Source organism: Pongo abelii, chromosome 21 (assembly GCF_028885655.2).
Source record: "Pongo abelii isolate AG06213 chromosome 21, NHGRI_mPonAbe1-v2.0_pri, whole genome shotgun sequence".
In the NCBI taxonomy this organism is placed as follows: domain Eukaryota; kingdom Metazoa; phylum Chordata; class Mammalia; order Primates; family Hominidae; genus Pongo; species Pongo abelii.
Window position 1 is genome coordinate 50,504,421 of NC_072006.2, and position 18,084 is coordinate 50,522,504.

Here is an 18,084-nt window from a genome sequence, read left to right on the forward strand (position 1 = left end):
CTTATCCTTTGTAGATTGCTGCTACTTCCTCCAAGAAGCCTTGCATCCTAATCCCCACATATCTGCCTATCCTCCTGCCCCATAGGGCTGTGAGCCTCACAGTGACATTTGATAAACATTCTGTGCTGTCTGACATCTCATTCCCCGCCTTCACCCAAGCCAGGCCCCTCCTATCCCAGGAGCAGTGAGAGCACCCCGCTGGAATCGGCAGCCACTCCCAGCTGTGTGACCTCAAGTGAGTCACTTCACCTCTCTGGTCTTCAGTCTTCTCATCCTGTCCTCCTCGCACTCCCCCAAGGCTTCTCAGAGATTAGTCAGGTTCCAATGTCACAGTGAGTGAAGTGGGGGACAGCGGGTGGGCGTGCTGCACCATCGTTTGGTGGTGTTGGGGGGATAAGCAAGAAAGAAGCCATTCTTCCTTAAAGGTCTCTGTGTCTTAGACATCCTTCCTTAAAGATGCCTGTGTTTTTCCATCAGGTCCTTAACAACTGCCATGTGGGCAGAGCTCTCAAAACTGCTGAAACCAGCCGTCCTCCCTCCCCCAAACAACACTTGTGACCCCGGAAGAGCTCACACGCCTGCTTCAACTTAGCTCCAAGGACAAGCCGCTTAGTTCGGACCTTTGAGGTCCTTTTAGGGCACCCACAGCGGCTGCTTCCTTTCTTTCTGTTTCTCTTCCAGTTTTGGAAGAACCCCCCACCCCATTCCTTTTCTGTTCCTCAGTCCTTCCATCTTCGGGCCTGGCTGCCCCTCCCTCTCCGCGACCCTGGACTCTCCTGCTGTGCACAAGGTGCCCCCTGTGCTGTCCTCAGAGCTTCTGGGACAGAAGGCTCAGAGCAGACGTCTGGGGTCGTCCTCGCCCCGCCCCGCCCCCGGCCCCGCCCCACGGCTCCGCCTCTGGCCCCGCCCAGCCCCTCACCGGTCTTGGGGTCCACGGTGAAGTGGTGCTCGCCGTCCAGCACGCTGTACACCAGCCGAGCGCTGCTGCCGTACGTGGGGTCATCCGCATCCGAGGCCATCACCTGCATCACCGACGTGCCTGGGCCCGGGGGACCAAGCGAGACAGGGGTCATCTGGGGCTGCCGAGGTCGTTCCCCCACTTTGCCTCACCCCAGGGAAGCTGGGAGAGGAGACCCTCGGGAGACCTGCGGGAGGCCATCGAATACAGCCCCTCACGGTCACCATCCCCACTCTGAGCCCCAACCCTCTTCCTGTTTTGAGGCCTTTCTAGTGGCGCAAGCGTGACCATGGAGTCAGATCTGGATTCAAGTCCCCTTGGGGTGGTTCCCAGCTGTAGGACTCTGGCAACGAAAGGCAGCCTCTCTGAGTCTGTTTCCTCTTCAGCAAAGTGAGGCGAATCCTAGTGCTTGGTTCACTAGGTTGAGGGGATGAATTCTAAACTCCCAGCACAGAGCAGTTCAGAGAAGTTTCTCAATGATGGCAACAATCATTACAGTCATCACAGTCAGTTGGAGCCAGGACTGGAAACCAGGACCTGACTCTCAACCCAGGGGCCATTCTACCCACTGCAGCTCCTACCGATTCTTCAAGGGACTTCTGCCTCCTCTCCCCGCATCGTGGTGGTAGGGGACAGCCCAGAGGGACAGACCAATTCATCGGGGGTCAGAGGCTAGTATCTCTTGACCCCCGGCAGGAGAGGGCAGCACCCAGCCTTCCCTTTGGAAAGTTGTTGGCTGCAGGCCCTGGTGCCCTCCTCACCCCTCCCCCTGGGTGCCCAGACAGCCCACCCCCAGACAGACACACTTCTCCTCATGCTCTGCACGTAGACTGCTGGGGAGAGTATAAATTGGATAAAAGTCCATCAAACAGCAGCAATTAAGTTATTGATTTTTGACGCTGCCTCATTAAACTGGGAGCTTCTTTTGGTCTGTCCCAGAGATGGCTCTAATTTGACATCATGTTCAATTTTACGAAAGCAGGGCTTGGGACGTGAGGCTAGACCAGGTGGGGGTGGGGGTAAGGGTGGAGGCAGGTCAGGTGGAGGGGCCAACAAAGCCATTGAATCCACCCAAACCTTTCCAGAAAGAAGAGGGTGAGTTGGAAGACTCAAGAGTGAGTCTTGGGGGTTCAGGATATGACCCAAAGGGAAGGAGATGGAGACCCCACCTCAGAGAGGTGCCCTCTGCTGGGTGCCTGCTGGTGGGGCCAGGCGGCCCTTCCTGGGCTGGGCTGGGCTCCCTGGGCCAGCAGGGCTGCATGCTGGGAGGTGAGGCCAGTTCACTGCCTGGCTAATGAGTGAGAATCTGGAAGCGCTACTGCAGCAATTCTGCTAAGCCCAGCCCGCCGCCCGCCTCTCCCGCCTCCAGCCCGGGGCCCTCGATCATTCCAGACAGACACATGTATTTATTTTTCACTCTTTTGCATTTCTCATTTCCCTCTCCAGGTTCCCCCTCCCAGCCACAGTCTCCTAAAACGTCCCTGCAATGCGCCTGTCTCTTTGGCCACTCCAGCTCCATGTCAACCATGTCAGAGTTGCCCAGAGAAGCTGAGGAAGAGGGATGGGTAAGCCCCTTCCCTCCAGATGCTGGTGCCCAGGGGTCTCCTACTCAGGGAGGACACAGCCCCAGGTGCCTCTTGCTGGACTGGAATTATGTCCTATTGAGCACTCATGACACACTGGCTTCACCAGCCACTTAAATCCATCATCTCTAATCCTCATAGCATATCAGAGATGCAGAGTGGGCCCTCCCCCACCTAATATTACAGGTGAGGAATCAAGTCAGACAGGAGAAAAGATTTCACTGAGGGCACAGAGTGAGGAAGTGGTGGGATTTGAACCCGGGACTCTGGGATGCCAAGTCCCTTCTGGAAAGCAGTGTCAGCACAAGTACAGTGACTTTGGGGACAGTGGTCTGGTGTACTGAGTCACAACCAGTGATGGCACTGCCACTTATTAGAAGTTTGACCTTGGATCTGTCATGAACCCCTTTGTGCTTCAATCTCCCCATTTTGTGAAATGAAGGTGGTAGTATTACAGATCTCCTGAGATCATTTTGAGAATTCAATTTCCACGTCCAGCACCAAGAACAGTGCCTGGACCATGCCAAGAACCCAATAAGTGCAGGTTGTTGTCATCTCAAGAGGCACAGCACGCCAGTACACAATGGCACAATTATGCCTCCCTCACAGAGGTGCTGAAATGGGAGAAGATACATAAAGCATCAGGCTCATGGTGGGTGCACAATAACTAGTGGCTGTTGTCATTGTTATGAGAGAGGGTCTCCCTGTCACTCCCCCGGCATGTCCCTCCCACTCCCTGGGCAAAGCACAGTGCAGGGCTGAGTGACTCCCCAGAGACATGGCTGAGCTCTCTCTCTCCCTGGCTGCATCCCAGGGACTCCCGAGGGGATGATGGAATCATTTCCCCAATCCAGGATTCTTTATTGCAGCCATTAGAGTTAATGCCGACACGTGGGAATGGTAAAGGGTCAGTGATTCACCACTGGATTCCTAGGCCCCAGAGGAATGGCTTCCTTGGGCCACACACCCCCTCCCACCTTCTTCAGAAGTCAGCAGCTCCCCAGAATTGGCCGACAAAAGGGTGCCAGGCTTGTAGCTACTGTGGGACCACCTCGGGGTGGTCCCACAGGTTCAGCAGTTTATATTTCACAGTGCCGCATCATGTCCATTGTCTCCTGCAGACTTCACACCAGCTCTGTGATATAGATGCAGTGGTTTGTTGGTGAGTCAGCTCTGAGGGGTAGAGGGGTCGGGAGGAGTGCCCTGCTTTGTAATGTTTGCTGATTTCCATGGTGTAAATATTCTGCCATGGCCCAGTTTCAAGCTACCAACATGATATCAACTGGCCCACAAAACTCCTGAAAATCAATGTGTGGCTCTCGTGAGCTGGTACGAGCTGACTACAGCACACCCCTGCACCATTCCCATTTCACAGCTGAGGAGACTGCTATGCACAGTGAAGGGTGCAAACATGAATTAATAATGAAATCCATTATGAATTATGTATCATTATTCAATAACTGATAAAGATAGCTTCCATTTATTAAATAACAACTTTGTACCAGATACTATGATATAAGCCCTTTTTGTATATGATAGAATTTACAAAACAGGGCCTTCGGATAAGCTTTTAATATTTTCACTTTAAAGAGGAGGAAATGGAGGCTGAGTGAAGTTAAGTAATGAACCTCTTAGTGCTTCCATTTCCTCATTAGTGAGATGAGTAAGAATACTACCAAACTCGTGGATCACTGTGAGAACTCAGATTTCTATGCTCAGCACCAAGGACAGTACCTTGACAAGTTCACATGGTGCAGAAGAGAGGCAGGTTTCAAACCCACGTGGATCTGATGTCAAAGCCCACATATATCCTGCCTTAGAGGTAGGAGGAGGGGCTGCTTGGAGTAGAAGTAGATAGGTGAGACAGAGAGAGGGAGGACTCAGACACAGGAGCAGGGGGGCAGAGGAGGGGAAGGACAGGAGCTGGGTTTATATTCTCCCTCCCCTACAGCTGGTTCAAGCCCAGACTTCCAGAAGTAGAGCTGGGACTGGTTGACAGGAGCGGGCTGCTGTCCGTGGTGCTGCCGCCCAGCCTTTCTGCTAAGTGGTGGTGAAGGGCCTAGGTCCAGGCTGGAATGGGAAGGGTTGCCCAACTGATTCTTGGCTAAACAGGATCTCAGGGTCCATGGATCCATGTGGAATGTTAGATATGGAAAGGCTAGTCCTTGAAGAGCACAGAAATCAGAGCTTCTCAACTTGGCAGCACGTTAGAATCTCTTGGGAGCTTGAAATAACATTGATGCGGAGCCCCATCCCTGACCAATTAAATAGGACTCTTGGGGAGGAGCCCAGGCAAAGGTATTTTCACAATCTCCAGAGTGCATCTAAAGTGCCTCTTGGTCTAAAAACTGATGCCCTAGACCCAATCCCTCACTGAACTGATGAGGAAATTGAGTCACAGAGGGGCTCAATGACTTCCCCAGGGACACATCATTAGTAAGCAGTAGGGAAAGATTCAAACTCAGGTCTGCCTAGCCAGCATGCTGCCCTCCTGGACAAATTGAGCCTGTTCTGAGACTGACACCCGGAAGGAAGCAGGTAGGATGATGTTGCCACCAAGTCATTAGAGCTCTTCCCAGCTGAAGTCAGCATGAGAAGTTGGACACTCTTCAGAGGAGATGCCCGTCGCATCTCCTTGGAGACTGGGTGGGCTTTGGCATCACAGAGTCCTGCTTTCAGGTCCTACCACTTCCTCACTCTGCACCCTCAGTCAGATCTTTTACCCTTTCTGATCCATTTCCTCACCTGTAACATTAAGGGGTGCCCATTCTGAGCCTCTGAGCTGCTATGAGGATTAGAGATGATGGATTTAAGGACCCAGAGTGTCATGGGTGCCTAACAGAAGCTCATTCATTTCCCTTATCTCCGTATCATCAGGAGGCACCTGGGGCTGTGCCTCCCTGAGTAGGAGACCCCTGGACACCAGCATCAGGAGGGAGGGGACTTGCCTACTCCTTATCTCTGGGTTGTTCTGACTTGGTTTGTTGTGGAACAAGAATTGGAATGTGTGTCCTGGATCCCAGGCCAGAATTCTTTCTTTTCTTATCCCTTAATCCTTGCTATCTGTGAGATGCAGTTGAGGCTCCAGACTCAAGTTCCAGACCCCCCAGGAGGAGCCCCCCAGCTGGCTCTGGGAGTGGGTGGTGCTGCATGGAGTGGAGCTCAGGGATTACAGACATAAATTCTCATTCCAGCCCTGTCCTTGGCTCTGTGTGGCTGTGGAAAAACTTCCCAATCTGATTGGGCCTCAGTTCCCCTTCTGTAAAATGGAGATAACACTTTATCATTCTTGCCTCCCTGGGTGTGGGAGACCCATTAATGAGAGAAAGAGATGAAGCACTTTGGAAAAGAACAGAGTTCTCAGCCGAGGTGACCACGTGTCATTATTATGAAGACGTTTGTAATTATTATCAACCTGCCTCTTCCCTACCTCTTTTTGCCACCCCACTGGGTCTGGGGAAACCCTAGGCTCACATTTAGCTTCTCAAACATTTATAAAAAATGAGTCCCACCCCTGCTGCTGCCAGCACTGTGCAGAATGCTTTCTATTAAAAATTAAAAACCACTTGTCGAGTCTCTGGGAACGCTCAGATTACACAGGAAACAAGCCCCCTCTCAACATCCACCCCTGCTGCCCTCCTCCCAACTCCCTCTTCGATCATCACTTAGAATGCCGGCTGGCTGGGCTGCCTCGACCCTGCTTCCAGCCTCCCAGCCAGGGCAGCCTAATGCAGATGAATGGCACACAGGAGATGAAGGAAAGTGGCTGCACGGGAGGAGGCAGGTCCAGAGACAAGTGACAGAGAAGGCAGCGCAGAGAGAGGGGTCAAGAAAGTGGGTAAGAGACAGAGAAAGAAGGGTCACAGGGACAGAAGTTCGTGGGGCAGAGACAGACAGAAAGCAGTAGAAACACAGAGGTTAAGTAGGAAACCAGAGGAATCTAGAAACAGAGACAGAGCAAATAGAACAGAGACAGAGGTACGTATGGAGCAGGAAGAGGGGGCAGAGCAGGAGGAGGAACTAGGAGAGGAAGGTGAAGTTTGGCCTGGTGGGGTGAGGGGCCTGCTGCATTGCACCTTCCTCCAAAGTCTCCAGGGAACATGAAACACCCTCCCCTCCTCACCTTTTCTTTCCTTATGGATTCTGGCCATGGACTTGCCCATCCAGGAAACCCCTGACTGTGTGTGTGTGGATCTGCTATGTCCTCCTGAGAGAGAGCACTCTCTTATATCCCAAATAGACCCACAAGCTCTTTTGTCCTCTCAACATTTACCAGGCCCTCTGTTATGCAGTCTAGTGACTTTGTTTGTTTCGGACTGCAACATTTGAAGTATCTGTGATAGCATCCTTCTACTCATGGCAGAAAGCAAACATTTTTGCTTATGATTCAATTCCATTCATTCTCTCAACATCTACAGAGCACCTACTATGTGCTAGACCCTCGAGGGCAGGATGGTAGCTTTATCATCTTTGCACCCTAATGCCATGTGGCCACAGGGCCTGGCATACAGAGTGCTCATATTTGTTGAATGATTTGTTGATGGAAAAGACAAAAAGAGACAGGGATATATTCCTCCCTGTCCAGATTACCCAGGCCATGGGGCCAACTCCTGAGGGCCAGGGCCTCGGCTCCTCTCTGCTGCTTCTCCCCACCAGAGGCCTCCTGTCCCATTCCCCCCAGCACGGGTGGTGAGAGCCAGTGCCGTTGCTAGGCAAGGAGATATTGCACGTATAGATCTTCCTGGACTTTAATTAAAAACATCTTTAGAAGTTGTCTCTGCAGAGACCAGCGATTGATTCCTGGCTTGGGCCTGCGGGCTGCTGAACTACACTCTCTCCAGCTACAGACAGGACAATCAGAGGCTCCCAGCCTGCTGCTGCCCTCTCCAAATGATATCCTTGGGGAACACACTCCTTCCTGCCTTCCTCCTTTCCTCTCTGTTCCCCCAAGCACCAAATTTAAGAATCAGATAGTGTGCTCTCCCAGTTTTACTTTCCTTCCCCTCTTGAGCCTCAGTTTCCATAGTTGTAAAATGGGGATGTCAGTACTTAACCCAAGAGAGTCCCCAGGATGCTGAAATGATATTAGGGATGTGAAAGTGATTTTCGAGCTGCGAAGTTTTGTGCAAGAAATGGTTGTGACTCTTTCCTCAAAGAAAGCTATGGATGCCGAGCCAAGGAACTCAGGTTCTGGTTTCCGCTTCTGGGTCTAGTTCTGGCTTCAGCTCTTACTGTGGAACCTCAGAAAAATCACTTCGCATTTATTTCTTCATCAGTAATATGAAGACACTAATACTGATCCTGCTTATTCCCCAGGATTGTGAGAATAAGGGAAATAGCTCTGTGAAAGCAGTGCTTGCTGATAGCTATTATTTAGTGAATATCTCAAGAAGTGCAGGCAGTACTACCAAGACAGTCTTTTCCCATCTATTAAAGATGCTGCTCACAGAGGAATTGAAATATGTGGAAAAGTGCCCATTTCCACATTCTGTTGAGCCCCAATCCCATGGTCTGGCAATGTCAATTCTATGGCATGTGTGCTATGACATTCTCCTTCCTTTGCCCATGGCAGACATCACTAATCCATCATGGCATTTTTTTCTGCCAAGGCTGAATGAGATCTTAGACTCCTTCTCAATACAGCCTGACAGTCACTACCAATTGATCTGAGTTAGCACGAGACAAAACTGATCTGCTACCACTTTGAGGTCAGGGGTGGTGTCTTGCTCATCTGTGATCTCTACATACCTAGCAAAGTGCTATGCACATAGTAGGCCTAATATGTGTTTATTGAATTAAAAGCAACTACTTCTCTGTCCTCTGTGGGGCTATATATAAAGTAGGTGCTAATAAATGTTTGCTAAGTTGGGTGACTCATCTTTGCAAGCCCTACAGAGCCAAGTACATTGGAGGCCCTGTGTATAATGGGTGCTAATAAACATTTGTGGATTTAATTCAATTACTTATCTTTACATCCCCTGCAGTGCCCAGAATAAAGTAGTGGTTAATAAATGCACATTGAATTGAATTTCTCATTTCTGTCTTCGGTATCTTCAATAGTGCCAGGCATAGTATCTTGCACAAAGTTGGCATGAATAAGTAGGAGGAGTTGAGCTGGGTGTGGGAGACCTGTGAAATCCTCTTGCCACCCCATGGTCAGGTTGTGACAGCCTAGGGAAGGGGTGTGGCTCCCTGACATTGAAAGAATGTCTAGTCCAATTCTTCTCTATCAAAACTCACTCCCTGTTGACGTATTCAGCATCAAGCTGTAAATTCCCTCTCTCTGCTGCTGACTTCCAAAGTTGTATCTTTAGCCTCATCTCTCTCCTGACGTCCAGACTCATAGATCCAACTGTCCCCTTGACATATGAACTTGGATGTTCAGTAGACACCTCAATTTTAACTTGTCCAAGAATTAATTCTTAATTTGTTCTGCAAACTTGCTCTTGCTGGAGCAGTCCCCATCTCAGCCACAGTAGCTCCATCCGATCAGTTGCTCAGGCCCAAAACTTCAGCATCATCCTTGTCTCCTCTGCCTCTTACGCCCCACAACCAATCCCTCACAAACCCTGTTGGCTCTACCTTCAATGTACATCCAGAATTCCATCTTGTCTCACCATCCACACCGGTCCAAGTCACCATCACCTCTTGCTGCACTATTGCAATTGCTTCCTTATTGGCCTCCCTACTCCCAACCTCGCCTCCTACTGTCTATTTTCAACATGGCAGACAACAAGCCATTCTTTTAAAATATAAGCTGGATTAGATTACACCTCTGCTCTCCATCTCACTCAGAGTACAACCAAAAACATTTCAATGGCTGCCAAGTCTTGTGTGATCCATTGTCTGAGGTATTCAGACTCCAGATATTCTCCCACTCACTCACTACTCTTCAACCACAGACCTCCCTGCTATTCCTCAAACATGACAAACAGGCTATGCCTCAGGAACCTTGCATTTGCTGTTCTCTCTGCCTGGAACATTCTTCTTGTAGCTTAGTGGTTGTCCAATTATGGTCTCCACGCCAGCAGCATTAGGGAGTTTGTTAGAAATGCAGACATTTCTAACAGCCCAGATCTCCTGAGCCAGAAATGCAGGGGGGACAAGGGCAGCAATTTGTATTTTAACAAGCCCTCCAGGTAATGTGGATGCACAAAAAAGTTTGAAAACCACTGTTTCACAGAGCTCCTTGGTTCCCTTCCTTCAGATCTTTATTCAGATGTCCTCCTCCAGAAAGACAGGCCTTCCCTGACCCCTCTATCTAAAATAACACTCCCCGCAAATTGCTCCTAACTCCTTTATTCTGCATAGCACTCACACCATCAGGCATATTAATATTCATTATATATATAGATGTAGATATTAATATATATAAATATATATTAATATATATTTATATATATTAATATCTATCTATCTATATATTTATATATATATAGAGAGAGAGAGAGAGAGAGAGTCTTGCACTGTCACTCAGGCTGGAGTGCAGTGGCATGATCTCTGCTCACGGCAATCTCTGCCTCCCCAGTTCAAGCAATTCTTCTGCTTCAGCCTCCCGAGTAGCTGGGACTACAGGTGTATGCCACCATACCTGGCTAATTTTTTTTTATATTTTAGTAGAGATGGGGTTTCACCACGTTGCCCAGCTCGTCTCGAACTCCTGAGCTCAGGCAATTCGCCCACCTTGGCCTCCCAAAGTGCGAAGATTACAGGCGTGGGCCACCGCACCTGGCCTGTTTTATATTTTTAATTATTTATTTGCATATTATACATTTGCTTATCTCTGTCCTGACTCTCTCCCTGTTATAGTATGTAGGTTTCCTAAGAATCCCCAATGCCTGGAACAGTGCCTGGCACATAGCAGGCACTCAATAAACATCTGATGTTTGAATGAACTCTCTCAATGCTCAGAAGGGAACTTGGAGTACAGAGGGGGCAGGAAGTCGACCAAGGTCATGCAGGGAACCAGGCGTCCTGACTATGAACTCAGGACCCACTTGGCTGCATCAGGTTTAACAGGACTGGCGTGCCCCTGCTCAGAAGCGTGGCTCATCGGAGGCCCCCCGGCACACTTCCCTTCCCTTTTAAGCTGTGAGTGGTTTAATTTGCAAGCGCTGCTGCCTTTCATGTTCCAAGCTGCGTCCCTGCTCCCTCTGATCTCCGAAGCTGCCCAGACCCTGTGCTGCTTGTTGGCCCCTCCCTCCGCAGCCAGATCAGGAGGCTCAGTAATTGTGACTGATTTTTAAAGCTGCCTGGAGTCTCTGCAAGCACCCTGGTGTCAGATTTGCTTCCCCTTCAAATAGTTGCTCAAATGAAATAAACTAATTTAATTTCTGCTTCTCCCTTCCCCCTCCTGGGTTCCCAGCTGGTCCAAATTGAGTCCCCCCCTCTCCCGACATTTTTCCTGAGTAGACTATAAGAGTCAGTAGGCTGGGAGAGGGAGTCAAGACAGAGCTGGGTCTCCATAGGCCAGTGCTCATAAACTGGGGGCTGCCTCCGCCTCCTACTCTCTGCATGACCTTGGATGAGTCCTTGCCCTTCTCTTGGTCTCAGTTTCCCCACCTGTGAAACAAGGACCCTTGCCATTCCAACAACCTGGGAGCCACGCCCAGCAACTTGCTCTGTCACTGACTTGCTATGTGACTGCAGGTACTTTCTTCTCTCTGAGCCTCAGTGTTCCCATCTGCTCAATGGGGGTGCTACCATTAGTCCTGCCACCTCTCAGAGTCGCAGTGAGAGTGAAGTGGTCATGGAGGAGCCACCATGGTGGAGATGAGGCTGCTCTTCCCCCGGCACCTCCCCATCCTCAGCCCTTCTCCACAGTGCAGCAGGGGGAATTTTCCAAAATGCAAGTCTTCCCACATCACTCCCTTGGTTAGGCCTTTCCCAGGCTACCTGCTTTCCTCTAGTCCTTCAGATGGGGCTCCTGCTTCCTTCTCTAGCATCAGCTCTCCCCACCTTTCTGGACTTTTTAATGCAGAAATGTGCAGGTCAGTTTTAAGTGAAGGGAGACAGGGCTGTGAGTTTAAGTCAGTAGGTAGGGGCTGCCGGACCTAGAAAGTCAGGGACTTGCTGTGTGACCTTGGACATGTCACTGTCTCTCTGAGCCCCAGTTTCCCCATTAGCAAAATTATATGCTAAGTTCTTGCCAGGCTCTGAAATTCCATATGTCTTTGCCATTGATAATATCCAAATTTATCTCTCCAGCCCAGACCTCCTCTGAACCTGGATATTCAACTCTCTTGTTCAAGATCTCCACTCAGCAGCCTAATACGTTTTTCTAACTTAACAAACTTCACACCAAACTCCTAATTTCCTTTCATCCCCCAAATCTGTTCCTTCAATCTCAGTAAATGGAAATCCATCTATTTAATTGCTCAGGTTACAATCCTAACGGTCATCCTTGAGTTTTCTTTCTTTCACCCTCCATATCCAATCCATTAGCAAATGCTTTCAGCTCTACTTTCAGGATAAATCCAAAAGGCGACCTCTTTTCAACACCTCCACTGGTACCATCTTGTTCCAAGCCACCATCACTTCCTGTTCACAGGCCACCTGCTTCTGCTCTTGCCCTCTTTTCTGCCCATCTATTCTTCATGAAAGAGCCATGGGGTCCTGATCATGTCATTTTTCTGAGCAAGACCTTCCATTGACTTCTCAGCTTGTTCAGCATAAAAGGCAATGCCCTGGCTATGGTCTACATGGCTGCATGATCTGGTCACCTTGTTTCTTCTCGGCAGAATTCAACCCTAGGGCCTTTGCATGTGCCATTCCCTCTGCCTGGAATGCTCTTCCCCCAGGGCCCATGCTCTCACTTCCTCCAGGTCTTCAGAGAAGCCTTACTGGACCAATGATCTAGTTGTTCACTTGCTTATTGTCTGTCTTCCTTAGGAAGAATGGGCCCTCCATGAGAGTAGGGAATCTTCTGCCTTTTCACTGCTGTGTTCCCAAGGCCTAGCATGTAGTAGGTACTCAATAAATATTTGTTGAATGAATGAATATACTCATATAGACATAGCATGTCACATGCACACACAGGCCTTAAAGTGCTTCTTGGTTAGGTGTGTGTGCACATCTGCATATATATGTGGAACACACATGTACATCAGGCATGCATGCATGCCTGTGTGTGTACACCAGTCTGCACTCACATCCACAGCCCCACTGTTCCCTATTTCCCCCTCATCCCTTGCCCATCATTCCCTCTGGTTCACCTCCTCCTCTTCCCCTACTGGCTGCTTGCTCATTATCCCAGCAAGCTGCCAGATTTGGCCCAACTTGGGGAAGCTGGGCTGACAGCACCCTCTCCCAGGAGCTCAAGTACTCCTGGCCTCTGACACGCAGCCATAGAGCCGGAAGGTCCAGAGAGGCACAGCATCCAACCTTTGGCCACAGCGAGTCAGCAATGGAGCGTGGCTTAGGACCTAGGGCAGCTGCTTCTTGTCTAGCCTGGCTTGCAGATTACTTGGAGTAACATGGTAGGAAAGAGATGGCAGCTACTAGCTTGTGCCCCTCACCCCGTGACTCCAGTTTCTACCAGAGCTCCAGGAGCCCTGAGCTAAGTGGGGCCTTGATGGTCAGAAACGGTCGGGGGGTTTCATGGTGGGAGAAGGCAGAGTCATGCAGCTTTAGCCTCAGTGTCCTGCTGCTGTGTGCATGACCCTTTCTGAGTATGGTTGTGTCTGATGTCTACACAGAGATATATATTTCTGTGTGTGTGCACTTCACTTTCTATGGGCATAATCATGTGTGCAGTGCTCCTGGGTGTGTGCAGTCATACCCAGGTAAGTGTAACTGAATCTGTGTCTGGGGGCTTAGCCATCTCTATGTGAGGCTCTGTCCCTAGCTGGCTGGATCTTGGTGAGCTGTGGCTTCCTCTGGGCTGTAGACAGAGCTGCCGGTCTCATTCATCTGCCTGTGCCCATGCCTGTCTGCGGCTGCACACCAGGGGAGCTGGACCCCAGGATGCTCATGTCTGCTTGTGGCTTTTGCCTCTGTCTCTGTACATGGCTGAGTCTGTGCAGAAGCGCTATCTGCGTAAGGGCCCGTTTCCTGCCTGGGGTTGTGCGTGGCTAGGTCAGGGTGTGCAGTCGTGGGTCTGAGTGTGTGGTTGGGCCCTGTTTCAGCTGTTTCCCAGTCTAGCTGTTCCTAGTGGTGGGTGTGCCTGAAGATGGGACTATGTCTGTGTGGAGGTTGTTGCCAAGGGCTGTGCTGTGTCTAGGTGCAGTTGAACTTTTGTGAAGGGCTCTGTCAAGGCGTCCAGCTGTGCCTGTGTGCGTGACTCTGTCCAGCTGTGCCTGTGTGTGTGACTCTGTCCAGCTGTGCCTGTGTAGGGGACTGGATCTATGAATGAGGTTGTGTACCAGCGTAGTGGTGAGTTGTATGTGGGGCTGGGCTTGTGCATGTGGCATGTCCAGATCTGCGACTGTGTCTACATATGTGACTGGGTGTGGCTGTATGAGCATGTCCGAGGGCATCACTGTGTCCACATGCGGGTCCACGTTCATGGGGTGCTGTGTCCATGGATGTGGCTGAAGTCATGTGTGTGGTTTTGTCCAGGACTATGCTTGACCCCAGGGGGCACCTGAGCTCACATCTGTACCCTGTACCCTAGGTCAGCAGGCTCTGTCTTTTCTGTCCCTCCCCAGAGGATCAGCTACTCCCCTTCCCAGCAGGCTCCACTTGGGGATCACCTTGATCCCATCCCCCACCCCAGGGCCCACAGCCCACCTGTGGGTGAGAGCTCGGCCACGCTGCCAATATAGGGGCCATGCAGGAAGCGGGGTTCGCTGTCATTGATGTCCTGCACCTTGATGATGAACTCTGACTCGGGCTCCAGTAGGCGGTTGGTGGCGCGATCCCGAGCCTGGGCCCGCAGCGTGTAGAAGGTTTTCTGCTCACGGTCCAGGCGCTCCATGGCATGAATGTCGCCTGTCAGCTCGTCGATCAGGAAGATGGTCCCAGCACCCTCGCCTGAGATGGTGTACTTGATGGCCCCGTCACCCTCGTCTGAGTCAGAATGGATCTGGGGAGGCAGAGAGGAAGGCAAGGTGGAGGCTGAGGAGGAAGCTCCTCTTGGCCTCACTGTCCCATGCCATTGGCTGCCTATTCCTCAGCCCATCTCTTCTCCAACACGTACACTTCTTTAGTGAGGACACTGAGGCCTAGCAGCCACGCTCACTTCCATCCCTGGCCTGGAGTGTTTCCTCAGCCCGCTGGGGCCCTCCCTGCCCCTGGACTCTGCTTTCGCCTCTGCATTCAGAGCTATCAGCCTTGGAGGCAGATCTGAACACGGCCTCCCTGCTTACAACCCTCCAGTGGCTTCCCATCGCCTTCACAAAGAAGTCCAGCACCACCTCCACACCTCTCTCCCCTTTAGCATGCACAGCTCTGAGGCTTCTGCCTTGAGCCCTGTCCTTGTTTCTTTGCCTGTGGAAAGTCTACTCATCCTGCAAAGTGCAACAAAAATGCCACCTCTTTCAGAAAGCTTTTCTGGATCCTCAGTCTCCCCCTGCCCCCAGGATCTCTCAGTACATCAGGCCATCATGATCATGTTCAGCCTTGTAGGATGGCTGTAGCCAGCACTTCTCAAACTCTAGTATGCATGCAGTTCACCTGGGGATCTTGTTAAAATGCAGATTCTGACTCAGTAGGTCTGGGGCCAGGCCTCAGACTTTGCATTTCTAACAAACTTCCAGGCTGCTGGTCGATGACCTCACTGTGAATTACAGGTTCACTGCTCCCTAGACTCTGCACCCCAGGAGATTGGGGTGGCATCTTCCTCATCTTGGTATATGGAGAACCAGGCTCAATACATAGCACATGACAGGGAGTGAAGGGAGAGAGGAGGAAGGGATGTTAATTGAAAGAGCACCTTCCATGTGCTAGGCACTGGCTAAGCAATTTATGTACTTTTCTAGTTTAAGATGCTTTTTTAAAAAACCTGCTAGAGTAGGTTTTGCTATCTTTATTTTAGAGATTTTTATCCCACTTCCTAATGAAGATTGGAGAAGTGGGATGGGTTCTTCAAGGTCAGGCCACTGGAAGAGCTGGTCTGACTCCACACTGGGCTTTCCCATTCCACCTAAAGCCTCCGGAGAGGAGCCCAGGGGAAGGGAGAGACAATGCAGCCTGGCCCAGCCTTGGCTATGACATCGCCTCCCTGTGCATCCTCACCCATCACTTTGCCTTTCTGGCCCTCAGTTGCTTCATCTGTAACATGGGAATCATATTAGCATTTTCCTCCCAGAGGTACTGAGGGGTTTGCTGAGTTGCATACAAGGCCCTTAGCAGGTGTCACCAAGTGACATTTACAATATTTAGCAGCCAGCATGGTGGGGGCACTGCCCAGGCGGTGGTACTGCAGCAGGATCCCTGCTGGGCCAGGCAAGAACCCTTTGGTTGCTGGATCACAGAGAGGCCCAGGGGGCTGACAGAGTTGGGGCGAGGGAGAGGAGAGGGACTATTTACTGCAAGTATGGAGGTTTTTCATGATTTTAACAACCAGTACAACTATACCAGTTTGTACTAGCTGGAAATAAGCCCTGTCTGAGACATAATGAGTGCCCAATAAATGGTAGCTATCGTTATTATTATATTATTACTAAATGTTAGCTATATATAACCAGGATTTAATCTAGGCACTATTAGGCTCCAGATTCCAGGCTGTTTTCACTGCCCTGAGATCTCTTGGGTGAGGAACCAGCAAGACGTCTGTTTTCTTGCAATCAGAAACACCTAAGTCCTTATCTTCCAATGCCGAAATCTCCCAGGCAGCTTCAAGCAGAGGAAAATCCATTCCGATGAAGCTAATGGCTTTGGGCAGGTCCCTGCTCATCTCTAAGCTTCCATGGAGATGGAGTGTGGACAAGAGAATCCCTAAAGTTCCTTTCAGGCTGGGGTGCTGGGGACCCCAGCCCACTCAGCAGGAGAACAGGTGCCCATGAAGTCATCACGAAGGGGGACGAAAGCCCATCCCCTGCCACGCAGGAGGAGCCAGGGTATAAATCCTGCTGGTAGAACTTTGTGTCTGAAAGGTGGATTATAGAAGTGCCATTTGGAAGATTGAATGGCCCATAAACATTTTCATATTTCATTAGCCGATTAATGGGCATCTCTCTCTTTTTGGCGAGTCTGCTGATTCTCAGCAGAAATTGCGGGGACTAAATGGAGGCGTCTGGTGGAAACTTTCTGGGTCCCCGTCCTGTTATAGATTGCCCCAATTAATGCCCGTCCTGGGCTCCACTGAGAAGACTTCTTCCTGTCCAGTTACTGTTAATAGATTTCTCATAAGTGGCTGGATTGTAAAAACCTCATAACTCAGTTTAATGCCCCCAATAAAATTATTTCAGGACATCGGCCCTGAATCATTGGCAGTGCTGAGGATGAGGAGACCTGTCTCTCCTGTTTGCTGTTTATACGTTTTTTTCCACCATTGCCCCAGGGGAGATGGGATGAGAGGGGGTGATTCTGTTCCCTTTTGGGGTGCCTCTACCTGCTTCCCAGTCTGATATGTTGTCTGCTTATTTCATCAGCAAACACTTCTGAGCAGTGTGGTAGAACAGATGCCATTCGAAGAGATGCTTAACAGCTATAATCTTACTAGTCTTCATCATTGCCCTGTGAAACATTATCATTCCCATTTCTCAGGTTAGAAAACTGAGGCACAGAGAGGGGAAGTCATGTGCTGTGTCACATGGCTAAGTGCAGGAAGTATGCTCCTGACTCTACCACTCACTAATATTGGGACCATGGATTTGTCAATTTTACCTCTCTGAGCCCCTGTGTTTCCACCTGAGAAATCAGACCAAGCCCTATTTGGCACAGGTGTGGGGAGAATTAGATGAGAGCATGTTTACATTGACCTAAGCACTCTGTTAATGGTTGTTTCCTTCCCTTTCCATCTCCTGGGTCTCCCTCATGTCCCTGCAGCCCTTGATGTTTTGACTCAGACCCCAGGCAGGGCTCACTTATGAGTGAGGAATGGAGAGGAGGGAGTAGAACCTAGTGGTGATGTCATCTTCTGTGGAATATGACACAGAGCTCACGCTGGGGCCTACTGGCTGCTCTCTGGGGACTGCAGAGTCAGACAGGGGCAATCGGCCTGGGCGGGAGCTAAGATCTGGGAGTTATGAATTCAGGCCCAGCTGGGGCTACCTGCCCTGCCTGCCTGGGTCCCAGCTTCAGAGTGAAGAGGGAGTGCCTCTGGCTCTGCCCTAAGAAGATATTTCTCAGGACTCTCAGCTGCGAGTGGAGGCTGGAAGATGGTGCTCTCATTTATTGAGAACCTACTATGCGTCAGACATGTGTTGCAGGCCATCTGCAGAAATCGAACTTGACTTTGTGGGGTTTGTAAACGTATCCCTATTTTCCAGGTGAAGAGACTGAGATGGCCCCCGGTCTGTTTGACTCCAAAGCCCAGTTTGGTTTCTCTGCAGTCTCTGGGAATCTGGCTAGTCTGCTTACAATGCCTATAGCAGAGGGTGAGGGAGAAAAGAGGAAGGAGTGGGCTACTGGATGGCCACTGGGCTGCACAGCTTGGGC

At 50.4% G+C, this 18,084-nt stretch overlaps 1 protein-coding gene across 1 annotated transcript in view; it reads right to left on the reverse strand.

Moving 5' to 3' along the window:
• Positions 1-18,084, reverse strand: part of CDH22 (cadherin 22) — a 135,375-nt gene that overhangs the window by 53,471 nt on the left and 63,820 nt on the right. The window contains exons 3-4 of the mRNA XM_024238983.2: positions 14,272-14,566; positions 920-1,039 (exon numbers count right to left, since the gene is read on the reverse strand). Of these exons, the coding sequence (XP_024094751.1) occupies positions 920-1,039; positions 14,272-14,566 (415 nt within the window). The remainder of the gene's footprint in view (positions 1-919; positions 1,040-14,271; positions 14,567-18,084) is intronic.